Source organism: Aphelocoma coerulescens, chromosome 25 (assembly GCF_041296385.1).
Source record: "Aphelocoma coerulescens isolate FSJ_1873_10779 chromosome 25, UR_Acoe_1.0, whole genome shotgun sequence".
In the NCBI taxonomy this organism is placed as follows: domain Eukaryota; kingdom Metazoa; phylum Chordata; class Aves; order Passeriformes; family Corvidae; genus Aphelocoma; species Aphelocoma coerulescens.
The window spans coordinates 2330546-2350446 of record NC_091038.1 but is presented as its reverse complement, the minus strand read 5'-3'; the positions used below and the strand labels follow the sequence as shown (position 1 = coordinate 2350446).

Sequence of the window (19901 nt, the reverse complement as noted above, 5' to 3'; positions counted from 1 at the left end):
AGAAAATGAAGGACAAAACAGAAATAAAGAGGAAAAAGCCAAAGGGTGCGGGGGACACAGAACCGGAGCTACCCAGGACCCCCCTGTGATGCCGCCCCTGGTAATGAGCGCACTGGGGGGGCCGTGCTGGGCCCTGAGTCACCCTAAAATCTGAGGCACCCGGTGAAGGAGCTGCGACCCACGAGCCCCCCAGGCACTGCCCATCTCTGGGACCCCCATTCCCCTGGGAACCCGACTGTGGCAACCACATTCCCTGGGTCCCCTTCTTCTTAGAGCCCCATCCTGTGTCTCTTGTTGCCCAGCATCTCCATCCCCTTCCCCCAAACCCCTTTGCTCCCCATTCCCTCAGGACCGCCATCCTGGGGACCCCCCTACGCATGGGGACCCCCATTCCCCAGACAGTCACTCCCTGTCACTTCCCCTCTCTCCCCATTCCCCTGGGACACCCATCCTGAGATCCCCACATGCCCTGAGCCCCCCACTCCTGGGAACACCATGTCCCACCCTGTCCCCAGCCTGTCCCCTGCTGTGTCTACACCCTGCCCCCACCCTGCCCCCACCAAGGCCAACCAACACGTGGGGACGAGACATGACATCGCTTCCTGCCCACCACACAGGGGACAGTTCGCCCCGGCAGCGTGTGGCAGCCAGCCTGGGTGGCCGGGGACACTGGGATGGCCGGGAAGGTGGCTCTGCTCCTGTGGGGTGAGTGCCCTGGGCACGGGCCTGACGCCCCTAGGATGAGCCCTGGTGAGGCAGAGAGCGGTGGGGAGGGGGCACAGGGGGGCTGCGGGGTGCCCTGAGGTCCCCAAGGGCAGCAAAGCCCGAGTAGGGGCATGGAGCCCTTAAATGTGACGAGAGTCGTGGGGTGGCTGTGCGGACAGGAATGGGGGGTACAGGATCAGAGGGACAGGAATGGAGGGAGTGGGATGTAGCAAAAGGAACCTTGGGGCTGGGGCAGCTGTGGGGACAGGGCCAGGGGGACAGGGATGCAGGGACAGGGACAAGGGCCAAGCACCATCAGGATGGGCCACGGGGCCAGGTGCCATTGGGATGGGATCATGGACAGAGGGTCATGGGGATGTATTACCGCAGGCCTGGTTCCTATGGTATATCACCGTGTCCCGCAGCCATAGGGGCGAGGAGGAGGAGAAGATCCAGCAGGCACGAATTGTGCTGCAAGAAAGATCTATTTAATTATTTTACAAACTCTTTTATTGACATTTTTCTTCATAGTCTAATTGGACAAAGGATGAGCCACCCCTTGGGGGTGATTGGCTAAAATCCTAGAATATCCATTTTCAAAATATTTTCCTACTTTACCATAAACAAGACTTTTCAAGGTTGCAGGTGGCTTGGTTGTTTACATTCCCTGCCACCTCTTCTGTGAGAGAGAAAAGTCTCTCACGGACTTAGAAAATAGCAAGGAAATCCTTGCTAACAGCATTTTTGTACCTACAGGGATGTGGCCGTAGGGACAGGTGCTGTGGGGTGGGTGGAGGCGACTTGTAGAAGCATGGGGTGACCACAGTGTCCCCATGTCCTGCCTCAGCCCAGGGTGACAGAGGTGTCCCAATCCCCGAGACCTCCGTGCTAAACCAGTGTTCGCAGGGGAACAGTTTGGGGACAGCCTCACACTCCATGCCCCGGGTGCCGCTGTCCCCACAGTGCCACCAACACCCAGCCCTGTCCCTTCTCCCTTCCAGCCCAGACCCTCAGCCTCACTGGTGAGTCCTCGGGGGGATGCCACGTCCCCGCTCCACTGTCCCCATTGCGTGCCGGCCCTGGCAGGCTGGTGTCCCCTGTCACCCGCAGGCACCCAGACCACCCAGCTCCTCGTGCAGCCCCCCTGGACACCGCCGGTGCTGTGGGACCAGGTGACACTGACCTGCCAGGGCTCGGGCACCGCCGGTGCCACCACCTGGTACAAGGACGGGCATCGTTGGTGGCTGCAGGGACCCGACCGATTCCGTGTCACCGGGAGTGGCACCTACCAGTGTGACAGACCCGGCACCGGGCTGAGCTCCCCTGTGAGCATCTTGAATGGTGAGCGGGCATCATAAATGATCAGGGTGGTCCCCAGTGGGTCTGGGTGGGCTCCATTCCGTGGGTGGCCTCACCCTCATGTGGCGAAAGCCTGTCCCCTGCCTACAGGGACATCCCCGTGCATCCCAGAGTAATGGGACCCTCATGGTGACAACAGTGCCATGGGGTTACCCCTGGTGTCCCTGGGATCCTCCCGTGCAATGGAGACTCCCCCCAGAGGTCCCTGGTGATGTGGGGACCCACCTCGGACCTTTCTCGAGCCCCTCAGTGCGATGGGACGCCCCTGTCCCACAGAGCGGTTGGTGCTGCAGGCGCCAGCGCGGGCGCTGCTGGAGGGGGACACGGTGACACTGCGCTGCCGGAACAGGAAGGATACGTCGGTCAGCAGGGTGCAATTTTACCAGGATGAGAAGGCTCTGGGGAGGACACACAAGGGGACAGAGCTGTCCCTGTCCCCCCTGCAGCTGCACCACAGCGGCCGCTACCGCTGTGAGGGTTTGGAAGGCTTCGGGCTGTCACGGTCAGTGCCCGTGACAGTGACAGTGCACGGTGAGCACCCCACAGCAGGAGCTCCAATGACCCAACAGCCCCAAACCACTTCCCAGGGACTCGGGGTCACCATCGCCCCTCCCATCTTCTTCCCAGAGCTGTTCCCGGTGCCGGTGCTGGAGGGTCCCCCTGAGCCCACCGAGGGGTACCCCCTGAATCTCAGCTGCCTCAGCACCCCCAGCACCCTGCGGCCCCAAGCCCCCCTCCTGCACCTCTTCTACCAGGACGGGCGGTTGGTGGGGGGCCCGCAGAGGTCCCCGCAGCTCCTGCTGCCCACCGTGGGGGTCTCCCACTCGGGGAATTACAGCTGCGAGGTGCGCTCTGAGCGGGGGGCCGTGCGGAAGAGCAGCGCCCGGCTCCGCGTCACGGTGAGCAGTGAGTGTGGGGATGGGTGCGGGGAGCCCTGACAGCCGCCACGGGTCCCCCAGTCCTGCCTGGGGACACCCAGCTCTTCCTGACACCTGCCCAGTGTCCTCCCATCCCTTCCCACTTCCTTCCCCAGGTCCCACCATCTGTCACCGGCTCCCCCCTCCTGCCCTCTGTGAGCTCCCTCCTGGTCCCCAGGTCAAACCATCCCATTCTGGGTCCCCACCCCTCCCTGCAGTCCCCCCCATCCATCTCAAGGTGTGCCCTCCCTAAACCCCCCATCCTTCCTTGGGGTCCCTTCCCACCATTTCCAAGCCACTCCCAGGCTCCGTGACCCCTCTTCCTCACAGGGGTCCCAATGCCCCTCCCCAACCCTCCCTGGGTCCATCACTGTCCGCTGGTGTCCCCTTCCCGCAGGAGTCCCGCTCTCGGGGGTGTCCGTGTCGGCGCAGCCCCCCGGGGGACAGGTGATACTGGGGGACCGCCTGGTGCTGAGCTGCGCGGTGGCCGCGGGGACAGGTCCCCTGTCCTTCTCCTGGCACCGGGCCGGCTCATGGGCACCGCTGGGCACCGGCCCCCGCCTGGAGCTGCGCCACGTTGGGGACAATGACAGCGGCCACTACCAGTGCCGGGCCAGCAACGGGGACAGCATGGCTGAGAGTGTCCCCCTGAATGTCACCGTCCTGGGTGAGCGGGACCCTCAGGAATGGGCTGACCCCACCCACCACATCCCCATCGCCCCTGGCCAGGTGCCAGCCCCATCTGTGTCCCCGCAGTGCCCGTGGCCAATGCCACCATCAGCCCCGGTGCCCTGGCACACCCGGTGCGCGCAGGTGATCCCGTGACCCTGCACTGCTCAGTGCAGGTGGGCTCAGCCCCTGTCACCTTCACCTGGCTGCACAACGGCCACGAGGTGGCCCGGGGTCCCCTCCTGGAACTCGGGGACGTCCATGTGGGACATTCCGGCACCTACCAGTGCGTGGCCACCAACCAGCTGGGACAGGACGGGCACCGCGTGTTCCGGGCGCTCAGCCCCGTGCTGGCACTGACGGTGACACCGCAGGGACACTGGAACACAGGTGGGGTCACTCGCGGTCATTGGGATTGCAGCACCCCCGCAGTGACAGCTGACCCTGATGTGTCCCCCTCTGTCCCCAGCAGTGGCCGCAGGGGTTGCCGGGTCCCTCCTGTTCCTGGTTCTGCTCGTGGGTGTCATTGTGGGCTGGCACCGGTGGCACCGCCTGGGTGGGTGACAATGGGACCAACAGAGGCCCTGGGGAGCTGGGAGGCCACCAAGAATGTGGGGATGATGGGGCAGCACCCACAGCCCCTGACGTGGCCAGTGCTGAATCCCCAGTGACATTTGCTTGAGTTCCTCAAGGATTTGGGGTGGTGTTGGAGGGTCGTGCAGGGATGCTGGGGGTTCTTTCAGGAATCCTGGGGCAGTTTGGAGGGTGCCCATCCCTGTCAGCCTTGGGGCCCTGGGGGCATCAGGGCAAGGGGCACTGGTGTGGTTCAGGGGTTCTGGGGGGCTCCAGGAATGCTGGGAGTTCCTTGGGGGAATTGATAGCCCTGTGGGAGTTCAGGATTCCCGAGGGTGGTCACGGCCTTGGGGACCTCACACTCACCCCACCCCTTTCCTTTGCAGCCTCCAGGAATCACCAGGAAAGGTGAGTGAGGGGCTCCAGATATGACCCCCCTGTTTTATCCAGCCCCCAAGACCTCCCATCCCCTCTCACACATCCCCCCATCCCTGCAGGGCTCCCCCGCAGCCCCCGGCCCCCCCAGAGGAGGGGGAGGTGCTGTACACCCACGTCACGAGGACAAAGCGGACGCAGGGTGAGTACGGGGTGGGACACACACAGGGACACGTCACCCACGGGGGGTGTCACACAGATGCCACAGCCAGGGTCTCCTGCAGGGCCCACCCGCACCGCTCCGCCCCAGGATACCCAAGTGACCTACGCGGAGCTGCCGGGACCCCATGGGCGACCGCGGGCACCCAGTGACATCTACGGGAACGTGCTGGGACACTGAGGGTGCTGGGGGACACTGGAGGACCCGACTGACTTCTGCTGGGCCCAAAATGCAGCTTTTTGCTGAAACTGGGAGAAATGGTGTTTCTTTGTTCAGCTCTCTCCTGCTTTAGGAACGGGATTCTTCAATTTCTTGCTTCTACTAAAAACTTTCTCTCCCCGTCTGGCTGCAAAGGGCAGTGAGAGAGCGGCTTTGGTGGGTGCGGGGCATCCGGGCAGCGCCAGCCCACGGCAAGGCAGGAAGGAGGAGGGTCCCGCTCAGGGTGCTGAGCAGATCCTTGTGGGATTTGCCTGAGTTTTGGGGCTCCCTCAGTGCCTTGGGCAGAGGGACAAAATGATCCATTGCTGCATTTCCGGGCTGCTTCCCTCGCAGCTGCCCCTGCAGGGGCGGTTTCCAGCCAGCCCTGCTCTGCAAACCATCCAAGGCCCTCGCAGAGCCACTGCTTGGGCTCCCCTTGGCTTTTGTGCTTCTCGCAGGCCTGAGCAAACCACAGCCACGCCTTTTCCCCCACACAATTCTCACCACTGAAGCAGCTCTAAAGCTGCGAGAGTCAAAGCCCAGGGGGCGGGGGGGACCCTAAGGTCCTGGGGCTGAGGCGGCTGGCAGCAGAGCTGCACCTTGCCAAAACCGGCACTGGAGCTGGGTGTGGGGGGGGTTGTTGCTCGGGGTCCCGGCCAAGACTTGGGCACGGCGCCCGGCTGCAGCACCACAGCTGAGAGCAGAGGCGGCAGCACGCGGGGAGCTGAGCGGTGCAGCACCGCCCGGCCCGCACGGCCCCGACTGCGACCCCTGGGTAGAGCACACAGGCACGAGCAGCCCCGACGGCTCCAACGCAGGAGCGAGCGAAAACGAAAGTGAAACCAGGAACGCAGCGAGACAGAAAACAGCAGCCACTCGGAAAAAGGAAAAAATCACCGTAGCTAAGGTGTTAGGAATAGTAAAATGGTATAATATTAAACAAAATTATGGTTTTTTACAAGATGTGTCAACCAAGAAGACATATTTCTTCATAGAACTGCAATTAAAAAGAATATCTGAAAAATACATCACAAGCTTGGGAGATGGAGAGGTGGTGGAATTCAAAATTGTGCAAGGTAGAAAAGGGTTATAAGCAGCAGAGGTCACTGGGCCTGATGGTGTTTCTGTAAAGGGCAGTATATATGCTCGAAATCGTAGTCATGGTAGACAATATCTCCACTATAAGCCCCCCCTACAGTCTCCCTTTCCTAATCCCACCTTTCCCCTTTACCCTGTATGTCCTGGGTTGCAGTGTATTCTATTACCATCCTCATGAGCTGTGGAAATCAGGTGGGGCAGTGTTTCCTTGCCTCCTCCCCCCAGACTCTCTTGCTGTTCATGGCCCATCATTGTCCTGCCCATGACTCAGAGATAACTCCCTCCGGACTATCTTCTGTTAACGAGCCTAATCAACACTTGACCTCATGACTCATTACCCCATTGTGAGATGCTCCACCCAGAGGGAGGAACCAAGCATCCCATCACGGATATAATCTGGGACTCTGAGCATCAAAGACACTGGCTCCACTGGATTTCCAGAGGATAGGAGCTACACAGCCACCACTGGACTTTCTGAGGAAGAGCAGACCCCTTTCTACTACAGGATCACCACTTCAGAGGGCTGCTACCACCACCCTGCCTAACAGGGACTCAGGTTGTATCTTGACTCTGTCAGTGTTTTCTTTTACTTTCTTTTCCTCTTCTTTAATTTCCATTAAATTGTTATTCTGACTTGGTGCCTCCCCCTGGTTTGTTTTCAAACTAGCACACCTATATCCTATTACTCCCACTGTATTCCCAATCTGTTTTTTCACTCATGGTTTCCCTCACAAAACCATGCCTTTGCCAATTGTTTCCCCAAAAATCCCTTTCCAATGCCGAGTGGGGGATGAAAAGGGAGAGGGAAAGAAATTAACTAGTGTTGTTTAGAGTTCCAACAGGTACACATGGAAGAAACCCTCTCCTGCCTCAGTTTCCCCACAAAGCATGCCCGGAGAGTCCTGTCTCCCTTCTGTCAGCCTTAAGATGTTCCACAGAATCTGTTTGGACATTTGAAGACTCAGGAGGGTGGCTTGTTTGGTTTTGAAAAGATTCTTGTTATGTTTATCCAGTTGTTTTCAATGTTAAGTTTTAAATCTCTTTTTATTAAAAATAAACAGGTGAAATGTCAGGGTCCTTCCCCTCTGCCATGTGGCCCTGGGAGAGGGGCCCTGGGCGGGAGGCACGGGGTTTTCCTGTCCCTGGTCAGCCTCGTTCCCCATTGGTTGTTTTGTGTTCCCCTGCGTGGGCAAGGACCCTCGGGTCCCGTGACTGTACCAGTTCCTCGGCAGATCCCGGCCATGGGGCTGGAGTAACAGACATCTCTCTGAAACATCTATCAAGAATCCCTCCATATATATTTTTTTTTCCACGGGCCTCATTGTCTGATACGCGTGTTGCAGAATCCGCACTGTAACACACCCCCACACCTCCTTCAGGGTCTCAGTGCTGGGAACCAGGCTGGAATGCTCGTGACCATCCCCTCCTCTGCCCACAACACCCGAGGACCGTTCTGCCCTCTCTCCTGCAGCACTGTGAAAGCTGCAGGTATTTTCTCCTGGAAATGGCTGACTTGGCCCCAGTTTGATTCTGCAGGGCTGGGACGCTGTAAATCGGAAGGGGCTGAAGCTGTTTGGGGGCTGCCCCCGCCTCTCCTGATCCCCACATTCCCCCACCCCCCCCCCCGGCTATGGGGTTTCTGTCCTGGGGGTTGGGACACTTTGCGTTTGTTAGTTCGGGGAGAAAACCTATTCCAGACATTGTTGCTCATCCCCTGCAGGATCTGAGGCGGCAAGAGCAGCTTGGGAATGGAGCCCCAGGCAGGAAGCAGCTCCCAAACTCCTCCGTGCAGCCAGTGGCCATTTAAGTGTGGGGCCAGGCCACGCCACAGCCCCACTGCGCAGGGATGGGCATTGGCCAGCCCTGCTCTGGCCAGCCCCAGGGGCAGCCAGCACATGAGGGTCCCCCCCACCCCCTGGGCTTTGACTCTCACAGCTTTAGAGCTGCTGCAAGGTGAGAATTGTGTGGGGGAAAAGGCGTGGCTGTGGTTTGCTCAGCGCTGCGAGAAGCACAAAAGCCAAGGGGAGCCCAAGCAGTGGCTCTGTGAGGGCCTTGGATGGTTTGCAGAGCAGGGCTGGCTGGAAACCGCCCCTGCAGGGGCAGCTGCGAGGGAAGCAGCCCGGAAATGCAGCAATGGATCATTTTGTCCCTCTGCCCAAGGCACTGAGGGAGCCCCAAAACTCAGGCAAATCCCACAAGGATCTGCTCAGCACCCTGAGCGGGATCCTCCTCCTTCCTGCCTTGCCGTGGGCTGGCGCTGCCCGGATGCCCCGCACCCACCAAAGCCGCTCTCTCACTGCCCTCTGCAGCCAGACGGGGAGAGAAAATTTTTAGTAGAAGCAGGAAATTGGAGAATCCCGTTCCTAAAGCAGGAGAGAGCTGAACAAAGAAACACCATTTCTCCCAGTTTCAGCAAAAAGCTGCATTTTGGGCCCAGCAGAAGTCAGTCGGGTCCTCCAGTGTCCCCCAGCACCCTCAGTGTCCCAGCACGTTCCCGTAGATGTCACTGGGTGCCCGCGGTCGCCCATGGGGTCCCGGCAGCTCCGCGTAGGTCACTTGGGTATCCTGGGGCGGAGCGGTGCGGGTGGGCCCTGCAGGAGACCCTGGCTATGGCATCTGTGTGACACCCCCCGTGGGTGACGTGTCCCTGTGTGTGTCCCACCCCGTACTCACCCTGCGTCCGCTTTGTCCTTGTGACATGGGTGTACAGCACCTCCCCCTCCTCTGGGGGGGCCAGGGGCTCCGGGGGAGCCCTGCAGGGATGGGGGGATGTGTGAGAGGGGATGGGAGGTCTTGGGGGCTGGGTAAAACAGGGGGGTCATGTCTGGAGCCCCCCACTCACCTTTCCTGGTGATTCCTGGAGGCTGCAAAGGAAAGGGGTGGGGGTGACTGTGGGGTCCCCAAGGCTGTGACGACCCTCAGGAATCCTGAACCCCCACAGGGCTCTCAATTCCCCCCAGGAACTCCCAGCATTCCTGGAGCCCCCCAGAAGCCCTGAACCACACCAGAGCCCAGGCCCTGATGCCTCCTGAGCCCCAAGGCTGGCAGGGATGGGCACCCTCCAAACTGCCCCAGGATTCCTGAAAGAACCCCCAGCATCCCTGCACGACCCTCCAACACCACCCCAAATCCTTGAGGACCTCAAGCAAAGGTCACTGGGGATTCAGCACTGGCCAAGTCAGGGGCTGTGGGTGCTGCCCCATCATCCCCACATTCTTGGTGGCCTCCCAGCTCCCCAGGACCTCCGTTGGCCCCATTGTCACCCACCCAGGCGGTGCCACCGGTGCCAGCCCACAATGACACCCACGAGCAAAACCAGGAATAGGAGGGACCCGGCAACCGCTGCGGCCACTGCTGGGGACAGAGGGGGACACATCAGGGTCAGCTGTCACTGCTGGGGTGCTGCAATCCCAATGACCCTGAGTGACCCCACCTGTGTCCCAGTGTCCCCGCGGTGTCACCGTCAGTGCCAGCTCGGGGCTGAGTGCCCGGAACACACGGTGCCCGTCCTGTCCCAGCTGGTTGGTGGCCACGCACTGGTAGGTGCCGGAATGTCCCACACTGACGTTCCCGAGCTCCAGGAGGGGACCCCGGGCCACCTCTTGGCCGTTGTGCAGCCAGGTGAAGGTGACAGGGGCTGAGCCCACCTGCACCAAGCAGCGCAGGGTCACGGGGTCACCTGCACGCACCGGCTGTGCCAGGGCACCGGGGCTGATGCTGGGATTGGCCACAGGCACTGCGGGGACACAGACGGGACTGGCACCTGGCCAGGGGGGATGGGGATGCGGTGGGTGGGGTCACCCCATTCCTGAGGGTCCCGCTCACCCAGGACGGTGACATTCAGGGGGACACTCTCAGCCACGCTGTCCCCATTGCTGGCCCTGCACTGGTAGTGGCCGCTGTCATTGTCCCCAACGTGGCGCAGCTCCAGGATGGGGCCGGTGCCCAGCAGTGCCCACGAGTCCCCCCGGTGCCAGGAGAAGGACAGGGGACCTGTCCCCGTGGCCACCGTGCAGCTCAGCACCAGGCGTTCCCCCAGTGCCACCTGTCCCCCGGGGGGCTGCGCCGACACGGACACCCCCAAGAGCGGGACTCCTGCGGGCGGGACAGAAAGAGAATGGTGCACCTGGGAGGGGTGAGGGACACCAGGTGCCAGTGGAGGACTCAGGGTCGGAGAGCGTCAGGGAGGGGTGGCAAGACCCCAGTGTGGAAGAAGGGGGCCAAGAGATGGGGGGGGAAGATTGGAAGGGCTGGAAGGGACCCCAGGAAAGTACATGGAGGGGAGACCTGGAGAGGATTGGAGGGAAGCACAGGGAAGGTTTTGTGGAGCCAGACATGGATGAGAACTGTGGACCATGGAGGGACCTAAGAGAGGGAGAGGTGTTCTTAGGGAGGGGTGAGGGGACCCGGTGGGGGATAAAGGGACAGATGGCAGTGATGGGGGGACTCGAGAAGGTGTCATGGAGGGCTGTGGGGTCCCCAGGCAGGACTGGGGGACCCGTGGCGGCTGTCGGGGCTCCCCGCGCCCATCCCCGCACTCACTGCGCACAGTGGCGCGGAGCCGGGCGCTGCTCTTCCGCACGGCCCCTGCTCGGAGCGCACCTCGCAGCTGTAATTCCCCGAGTGGGAGACCCCCACGGCGGGCAGCAGGAGCTGCGGGGACCCCTGTGGGCCCCCCACTAACCGCCCATCCCGGTAGAAGAGGTGCAGGAGGGGGGCTCGGGGCCGCAGGGGGCTGGGGGTGCTGAGGCAGCTGAGATTCAGGGGGGACCCCACGGTGGGCTCGGGGGGACCCTTCAGCACCAGCACCGGGAACAGCTCTGGGAAGGAGAAGGGGCGGGGGGAGCGTGACCCCGAGCCTGCTGTGAAGGGGCTGTGGGGGTGCTGAGGTGTGGGGGGGGATGGGGTGTCAGGGTGGCGGCTGCGGGGTGCTCACCGTGCACCTTCACTGTCACTGGCGCCGACACAGACTCCTTCCACCCCCGTGACAGGCTGGATTCCACCCTGCCCCTGCAGCGGTAGCGGCCGCTGTCCTGCAGCCGCAGAGGGGACAGGGACAGCTCGGTCCCAACGCGGAACCACTGCAGTTGTTTCTCCTCGTGGTAGAAGGACACCCAGGTCACCGGATTGTCCTGCCAGCCCCGGCAGCGCAGTGTCACCGTGTCCCCCTCCAGCAGCGCCTGCGCCGGCACCTGCAGCACCAGCCGGTCTGGCGGACAGGGAGGTCTCGTCACACCGTGGGGTTCCATGGGGTCCCGATGGCACGGGGATGCCCCGACTGGGTCACACCCAGTAAGCCAGGGGTGCCTAATTCCAACACGGAGCTCCTCTCACCCTGGGATGCTCTGGGATATCCCCGTATGCAGGGAACGGGCTCTCGTCACACCAGGGGGTGACCCATGGAGTGGAGCCCACCCAGAGCCCTCAGGGACCTCACGGGTGCCAGGCTGGGGACACCCAACCCCCCTCACCATTGGAGACGCTCACGGGAGGGCTGAGCCCGGTGCCGGGTCTGTCACACTGGTAGGTGCCACTCTCGGTGACAACAAATCGGTCGGGTCCTTGCAGCCGCCAGCTCTGCCCGTCCTTGTACCAGGTGGTGGCACCGGCAGTGCCCGAGCCCTGGCAGGTCAGTGTCACCCGGTCCCACAGCACCGGCGGCGTCCAGGGGGGCTCCACGAGGAGCTGTGTGGTCTGGGCGCCTGTGGGTGACAGGGGACACCAGCCTGCCAGGGCCAGCGCGGGATGGGGACAGTGGGGCGGGGACGTGGCATCCCCCCGAGGACTCACCAGCGAGGCCGAGGGTCTGGGCTGGAAGGGAGAAGGGACAGGGCTGGGTGGGGGTGGCACCGCAGGGACAGCGGCACCCGGGGCACACAGTGTGGGGGTGTCCCCAAACTGTCCCCACGGGGTCACCGGTTTAGCACGGAGGTCTTGAAGACAGGGACACCTCTGTCACCCTGGGCTGAGGCAGGACATGGGGACACTGTGGTCACCCCATGCTTGGACAAGTCACCTCCACTCACCCCACAGCACCTGTCCCCATGGCCACATCCCCACGTCCCTCTGCCCATGATCCCATCCCAATGGCACCTGGCCCCGTTGCCCATCCTGATGGTGCTTGGCCCTTGTCCCTGTCCCTGCATCCCTGTCCCCCTGGCCCTGTCCCCACAGCTGCCCCAGCCCCAAGGTTCCTTTTGCTACATCCCACTCCCTCCATTCCTGTCCCCCCGATCCTGTACCCCCCATTCCTGTCCCCACAGCCACCCCATGACTCCGGTCACATTTAAGGGCTCCATGCCCATGCTCGGTTCTGCTGCCCTTGGGGACCTCAGGGCACCCCGCAGACCCCCTGTGCCCCCTCCCCACCGCTCTCTGCCTCACCGGGGCCCATCCCCAGGGCATCAGGCCCGTGCCCAGGACACTCACCCCATAGGAGCAGCGCCACATTCCCGGCCATCCTGGTGTCCCCGGCCACCCAGGCTGGCTGTCACACGCTGCCGGAGCCACCTGTCCCCAGGGTGGCGGGCAGGAAGCGGTGTCACGTCTTGCCCCCACGTGCTGGTGGCCCTTGGTGGGGGCAGGGTGTTGCAGGGTGGGGGTAGGGTTTAGACACAGCAGGGGACAGGCTGGGGACAGGGTGGGACATGGTGTTCCCAGGAGTGGGGGGCTCAGGGGATGTGGGGATCTCAGGATGGATGTCCCAGGGGAATGGGGAGAGAGGGGAAGTGACAGGGAGTGGCTGTCTGGGGAATGGGGGTCCCCATGTGTCGGCGGGTCCCCAGGAGGGGGGTCCTGAGGGAATGGGGGGCAAAGGTGTTGGGGGGAAGGGGATGGAGATGCTGGGACACAGGAGACACAGGATAGGGCTCTGAGAAAAGGGGGACACAGGGAATGTGGCTCCCACGGTCAGGTTCCCAGGGGAATGGGGGTCCCAGAGATGGGCAGTGCCTGGGGGTCTCGTAGGTTGCAGCTCCTTCACCGGGTGCCTCAGATTTTGGGGTGTCTCAGGGCCCAGCACGGCCCCCCGTGGTGCTCATTACTTGGGGCAGCATCATAGGGGGGGCCTGGGTAGCTCTGGTTCTGTGTCCCCCCCCACCCTTTGGCTTTTTCCTCTTTATTTCTGTTTTGTCCTTCATTTCCTCACCTTTGTGCCACGCTGCCTCACCCCCTATTGTGCGGCTCAGTGATCCTGGGGAGCTCCTGAGCAGGGAACGGGTTGGGGGGACCCTGTGCAGGGGGAAAAAAAGGGTGCGGGGGTGCAGAGAGGGGTGGGGGGCCAGTGGGGGATGGGGGTGTCTGGCTGTGCCCCCCAACACTTTCAATTTCTCTCTCGGGCAGCAGAAGGAAGAGGCCGTTTGTGCTGAGATTCAGACGGGGGGCGGGTTCTGACCTGGGGGGCACATCCAGAGGGGTCCTGTCCTGGGGGAAAGGGGCTCCTCTGCTGTGGTGACACCTGGGCCTTGTGCCAGGCAGGTCCTCGTTTTGGGGGTGCCACGCCCTGGGGGTTCCTGCCCCAGTGCCCCCCCAGGTCAGAACCCACCCCCCGTCTGACTCTCAGCACAAACGGCCTCTTCCTTCTGCTGCCCGAGAGAGAAAGTGAAAGTGTTGGGCGACACAGACGGACACCCCCATTCCCCACTGCCCCCCCACCTCTCTCTGCACCCCACACCCCCTATTCCCCCTGCACATGGTCCCCCCAACCCCTTCCCTGCCCAGGAGCTCCCCAAGATTGCCGAGCCATGAACTGGGAGGGGGAGTGCACAAAAGTGAGGTAAATAAGAAAAAATAGGAACAAAGAGAAGAAAAAGTGCCAGGGTGGGGAGCACAGGGCCAGAGCACCGTGAGAACCCCGTGGTGTTCCCCACAGACCACCAACACTACGGGGGTCTCTGCTTTTGTCTGCCTCACCCAAAATCTGAGGCACCTGGTGAAGGAGCTGCGACCCACGAGCCCACCCAGGCACATGCTTGGGACCCGCATTCCTCTGGGAACCACAACCATGGGACCGCATTCCCTAAGTCCCCTCTCCTGGGGACCCCCATCCCAGGCTGCCCATTTCCCAGAACCTCCATTGCCCAGCACCCCCCTCCCCTTGACCCCATCCCATGGGCTCTCCAGTCCCTCAGGACCCTCCATCCCTGGGATCTTCATTCCATGACCCCAAATCCGTGGGGCCCATATTCCCTGGGACCCCCATCCCTGGTCCCCCCATCAGTGGGGACCCCCATTCCCCAGGATCCCCATCCCAGGGGCCCCCTGTTCCTCGGGAAATCCATCCTGAGCTCCCCACATTCCTGGAGCCCCCATTCCTGGGACTCCCAAGTCTCATGTCCCTACCATGTCCCACCATCTCCCTCTATGTCCCCAGCCTGTCTCCACCCTGCCCCCACCAAGGGTCACCAGCACATGGGTACAGACCTGACCTCGCTTCCTTCCTCTTTGGCCAAAGAGCCGCCACCCAGGGGACAGGTGGCTCTGGCAGCGTGTGACAGCCAGCCTGGGTGGCCGGGGACACTGGGATGGCCGGGAAGGTGGCGCTGCTCCTGTGGGGTGAGTGCCCCGGGCACGGGCCTGACGCCCTGGGGATGGGCCCTGGCGGGGAAGGGAGCACTGGGGAGGGGGGGGCACAGGGGGTCTGCGGGGTGCCCTGAGGTCCCCAAGGGCAGCAGAGCCCGAGCATGGGCATGGACCCCTTAAATGTGACCGGAGTCGTGGGGTGGCTGTGGGGACAGGAACAGGAGGACCAGAATGGGGGGACTGAGATCTGGGGACAAGGACATCATGACAGGCACACTGGGACTGGGACAGCTGTGGGGACAGGGCCAGGGGCACAGGGATGCAGGGACAGGAACAAGGGGACAAGCACTGTGTGGATGGGCCATGGGGGACAGGTGCCGTGGGGCTGGTGGTGGTGACCTGGGCCAGCATGGGGTGTCCACGGTGTCCCCACTTCCAGGGTGTTCACAGTGTCCCCGTGTCCTGCCTCAGCTCGAGGTGGCTGCAGTGTCCCCATCCCTGGGGCTTCCATGCCACACGGATGTGGCACATGGACAGCTGTGACACAGACACGTCCCCCAGCCTCTCCAGACCTGTTGGGGACCATTCCTAAGTGCTTTCTCACGAGAACCAGTGTCCCACTGGGGACAGTTTGGGGACAGCCCCACACCCAGTCCCCTGGGTGCCACTTGCCCCTCAGAGCCACCCAGCCCTGTCCCTTCTCTCTTCCAGCCCAGACCCTCGGCCTCGCTGGTGAGTCCTCGGGGGGATGCCACGTCCCTGCCCCACTATCCCCATTCCGCGCTGGCCCTGGCAGGCTGGTGTCCCCTGTCACCCGCAGGCACCCAGACCACACAGCTCCTCGTGGAGCCCCCCTGGACGCCGCCGGTGCTGTGGGACCAGGTGACACTGACCTGCCAGGGCTCGGGCACTGCCGGTGCCACCACCTGGTACAAGGACGGGCAGCGCTGGTGGCAGAAGGGACCCGACCGATTTGTTGTCACCGAGAGTGGCACCTACCAGTGTGACAGAGCTGGCACCGGGCTGAGCCTTCCCATGCACATCCTAAACGGTGAGTGATGATGAGTGCCCTGGCACCCATGGGGTCCCCGAGGGCTCTGGGTGGGCTTCACTCCATGGGTCACCCCCTGGTGTGACGAGAGCCCATCCCCTGCACACGGGGACATCCCAGTGCATCCCAGTGACATGAGACCTCCCTGTTGCAATGGGGGACCCCTGGTGCCTCCCAAGGCCTTTGGGATCTCTCAGACTCCCCAGATGTGACAGGTCCCTCCTGTCCCACAGAGCAGCTGGTGCTGCAGGTGCCGGCGTCGGCGCTGCTGGAGGGGGACACGGTGACGCTGCACTGCCGGGGCTGGAGGGACAGCGCGGTCACTGGGGTGCAATTTTACCACGAGGAGAAGGATCTGGGGAGACCCCTTAATAAGACCGAGCTGTCCCTGTCCCCCCTGCAGCTGCTCCACGGTGGCCGCTACCGCTGTGGGGGCTGGGTGGACTCTGGGCCGTCACTGTGGTGGGAGAAGTCGGCTCCTGTGACAGTGACAGTGCATGGTGAATGTGGGAATGAGGATGGGAGACCCCAACATCTTGCCGGCGTTCCCCCACCACTGCCTGGGTCCCTCATCCCTCCCTTCATCCCTCCCTGGCTCACCCACACCTTCCCATGTCCCTCTTGGGCTGGGGGTGACCCCAAGCACAGCATCCCCCATCCTACCCCAGGTCACAGCCCCCGCCACTGAAGGTCACAGTCCTGGGGGACTGGGACCCTCTGGCTCTGGATGCTCCCACCCACGGCATCCCCAATGGGTGACGGTAAACACTGACACACGTCACAGTCCTGGCTGAAAGGCTCCCTCTGTCCCCAGGTGCCACCATGCACAGACTCCCTCATACCCCCATCTGACATTCCCTCCCCTCCCATTCCCCTGACCCCACGCCGGGTGCCAGCCCCTCCCGTGGCCTCAGCCCCGTCTGTGTCCCCGCAGTGCCCGTGGCCAATGCCACCATCAGCCCCGGTGCCCTGGCACACCCGGTGCGCGCAGGTGACCCCGTGACCCTGCGCTGCTCGGTGCAGGTGAGCTCAGCCCCTGTCACCTTCACCTGGCTGCACAACGGGCACGAGGTGGCCCGGGGTCCCCTCCTGGAGCTCGGGGACGTCCATGTGGGACATTCCGGCACCTACCAGTGCGTGGCCACCAACCAGCTGGGACAGGACGGGCACCGCGTGTTCCGGGCGCTCAGCCCCGAGCTGGCACTGACGGTGACACCGCGGGGACACTGGGACACAGGTGGGGTCACTCGGGGTTACTGGAGGGTGCAGAACCCCCGGCATGGCAGCTGACCCTGATGTGTCCCCCTCTGTCCCCAGCAGTGGCTGTGAACATCGGCAGGAGCCTCCTGTTCCTGGTCCTGCTCCTGGCTGTCATCGGGGGCTGTCACTGGTGGCACCGCCTGGGTGGGTGACAATGGGGGGGATGGGGCTGCTGGAGTGAGGGGAAGCCCCCAGAGTGGGGGGGGATGGGGCAGCACCCACAGCCCCTGAGCTGGGGAAACGGAGCCCACAGTGACCTCGGCTGGGGGTCCTGGGGGCTTTAGGAGGGTTCTGGAGGGTCTTGCTTGGGCTCCAGGGGCATCCCTGGGTGTGCTTTGAGGAACATTGGGCTGGCAGTGGGAGCTCCTGGAGGGTTTGGGGAGTTCCTGGAGGGCCATGCAGGATGTTGAGGGATCTTTCTGGGGTCCTGGAGGAGTTTTGGGGCTGCCCCTCCCTGTTGGGCTTGGGGTTGTGGGAGCTCGGGGGCACTGCGGTGGTGCAGAAGTTCTGGGGGTTCAGGGGTGCTTGGAGCATCCAGGGGGGAATCAGGGGTGCAGTGGGAATCAGAGCTCCAGTGGGGATTTGGGGGTCCCGCGGGTGGTCGGAGCTGCCGAGGTCCCAGGAAGGTTCAGAGGTCCCGGGGTCCCCACGGTCACCCCCTCCCCTTTTCCTTGCAGCCGCCAGGAAGCCCCAGGACAGGCGAGTGGGGGGGCTCCGGCCGTGACTCCCCTTTCCCCCTTCCCCAGACACCCCCTCAGGCCCCCCCTTATCCCCGCAGGGCCCCCCCGGAGGAGGGGGAGCTGCTGGAGCCCCACGGCATGGGCAGCAAGCGGGCGGGGGGTGAGTACGGGGCTGGGGACAGGGACACGTCCCCCACGGGTCTCACCCCCTCCCAGGTCCCCACAGCCGCTGTCTCTGCCAGCGCCCCCACGGGTGTCCCCCGGCCCTGCCCCCCCTCGGCATCCACAAGTGACCAACGCGGAGCTGCCGGGACCCTACGAGGGACAGCAGGACCCCGGTGCCATCTACGAGAGTGTGATGTGACCCTGGGGGAAATTGGGGATCACTGGGAGGCATCGAGTCCCCCCAGGGGTCCCTCTCTGCCCTTCCCAGCACCCCAGGGACTCCCCATTCCCCCTCCCAGTGCCAGGGGAGCACAGGACCCTTTTGCCTCTTCTTGGAGCCAAAAGGCAGCGTTTGGATTAAAGCGGGAGAAATGGGGTTGGTTTGTTCAGCTCTGCCTGCTGAGCTCGGGAAGGAGGAGGGTCCCGCTCAGGGTGCTGAGCAGATCCTTGTGGGATTTGCCTGAGTTTTGGGGCTCCCTCAGTGCCTTGGGCAGAGGGACAAAATGATCCATTGCTGCATTTCCGGGCTGCTTCCCTCGCAGCTGCCCCTACAGGGGCGGTTTCCAGCCAGCCCTGCTCTGCAAACCATCCAAGGCCCTCGCAGAGCCACTGCTTGGGCTCCCCTTGGCTTTTGTGCTTCTCGCAGGGCTGAGCAAACCACAGCCACGCCTTTTCCCCCACACAATTCTCACCTTGCAGCAGCTCTAAAGCTGTGAGAGTCAAAGCCCAGGGGGCGGGGGGGACCCTCAGGTGTTGGCTGCCCCTGGGGCTGGCCAGAGCAGGGCTGGCCAATGCCCATCCCTGTGCAGTGGGGCTGTGGCGTGGCCTGGCCCCACACTGGGATGGCCACTGGCTGCACGGAGGAGTTTGGGAGCTGCTTCCTGCCTGGGGCTCCATTCCCAAGCTGCTCTTGCCACCTCAGCTCCTGCAGGGGATGAGTGAGAATGGAGAAGTCTGAAATAGGTTTTCTCTCAAAACCAACAAACCCAAAGTGTCCCAACCCCCCAGGACGGAAACCACACGGGGGGGGGCAGTGGGAGCAGGAGAGGGGGGGCAGCCCCACCACAGTTTCAGCCCCCCACATTTGCAATGTCTCAGTGGTGTGGGATCAATTTTTGGCCAAATCATCCATTTGCAGAAGGAAAAAAGTTCTATTTTTCCATGCGGGTGTTGAGGCAGAGGGGGCAGGTTGGTCCTCAGGTGTTGTGGCCAGAGCGGGGCACAGCCAGGAGTGTCACGAGCGTTTCATCTGCAGGGTCTCATCCATTTCCTGGTTCCCAGTGCTGAGACCCTGCCAGGGCTGGGGGCTTGGGGTGGCTGTGGGAGGTTGTGGCGGGGTCTGTGCCCTCCCCGACTGACACCCACCCCCTGTCACCCCCACTGGCACCCCGTGGGGCTTCTCACCCACAGAAGGGTGACAGGGGGCTGCAGGATGGGGAAGAGGGGCTGCACCTTGGGGGATCCCAAAGGGGGATTTGGGGGTCCCAGATTGGAGGGGACCATCAAGGACAAGGGACATAGAAGGGACAGGGCACCCCCAAATTTGTGCCCTGCAGAGCCCAACCAGGGACAGTGGGAGCCGGCAGGGCCCTTCCAGGACAGGGGTCCCCAGGATGTGCCACCACTGGGTGAGGGCCCACCCCCCCACCAGGAATGTGTCCAGAGACCCCCCCAGCACCATCATCCCCCAGGACAGGACCCCCCTGGCCGGGATGGGGCAGCCCTGAGACAGGATTCCCCCAGAAGGTGTCCCCCGCAGAACAGGAACGCACTGCAGGACAGGACCCCTCTGGATGTGCCCCCCCAGGTCAGAACCCGCCCCCCGTCTGACTCTCAGCACAAACGGCCTCTTCCTTCTGCTGCCCGAGAGAGAAAGTGAAAGTGTTGGAGGGCACAGCCAGACACCCCCATCCCCCACTGGCCCCCCACCCCTCTCTGAGCCCCCACACCTCCTATTCCCACTGCACTGGGTCCCCCCAACCCGTTCCCTGCTCAGGACCCCCCAGGATCACTGAGCCGCACAATAGGGGGTGAGGCAGCGTGGCACAAAGGTGAGGAAATGAAGGACAAAACAGAAATAAAGAGGAAAAAGCCAAAGGGTGGGGGGGACA

At 63.0% G+C, this 19901-nt stretch overlaps 3 protein-coding genes across 3 annotated transcripts; 2 read left to right on the top strand and 1 right to left on the bottom strand.

The window, feature by feature from the left end:
• The first annotated feature begins 88 nt into the window (after positions 1 to 88).
• On the top strand, positions 89 to 5232 carry LOC138098504 (Fc receptor-like protein 4). The gene is made up of 12 exons (XM_068995076.1): positions 89 to 100; positions 618 to 705; positions 1707 to 1727; positions 1816 to 2046; positions 2341 to 2595; positions 2692 to 2970; positions 3379 to 3648; positions 3738 to 4040; positions 4123 to 4206; positions 4610 to 4631; positions 4721 to 4800; positions 4883 to 5232. Exons 1-12 carry the CDS (start codon positions 89 to 91, stop codon positions 4996 to 4998), a joined length of 1761 nt encoding a protein of 586 aa, XP_068851177.1. The 3' UTR covers positions 4999 to 5232.
• Positions 5233 to 8589: 3357 nt separating this feature from the next.
• Positions 8590 to 14118, bottom strand: LOC138098503 (Fc receptor-like protein 2). Its single transcript, XM_068995075.1, is given in 13 exon segments — positions 8590 to 8705; positions 8788 to 8867; positions 8957 to 8978; positions 9382 to 9465; positions 9548 to 9850; positions 9940 to 10209; positions 10657 to 10704; positions 10707 to 10934; positions 11051 to 11323; positions 11586 to 11816; positions 11905 to 11925; positions 12544 to 12601; positions 14026 to 14118. Coding segments are annotated over 13 exon segments (1827 nt in total).
• A 518-nt stretch (positions 14119 to 14636) lies between these two features.
• On the top strand, positions 14637 to 18323 carry LOC138098502 (Fc receptor-like A). Its single transcript, XM_068995074.1, is given in 9 exon segments — positions 14637 to 14667; positions 15346 to 15366; positions 15455 to 15685; positions 15919 to 16185; positions 16620 to 16922; positions 17003 to 17089; positions 17623 to 17644; positions 17868 to 17989; positions 17992 to 18323. Coding segments are annotated over 9 exon segments (1347 nt in total). The 3' UTR covers positions 18255 to 18323.
• Positions 18324 to 19901: the final 1578 nt, after the last annotated feature.

What these genes read in the sequence shown, in the direction of transcription:
- LOC138098504 (XM_068995076.1), top strand. An exon ending in GCAGGGACACTGGAACACAG is followed by an intron (nt 4,041 to 4,122) that starts GTGGGGTCACTC and finishes TGTCCCCAGCAG; the next exon opens with TGGCCGCAGGGGTTGCCGGG. An exon ending in TCCAGGAATCACCAGGAAAG is followed by an intron (nt 4,632 to 4,720) that starts GTGAGTGAGGGG and finishes CCATCCCTGCAG; the next exon opens with GGCTCCCCCGCAGCCCCCGG.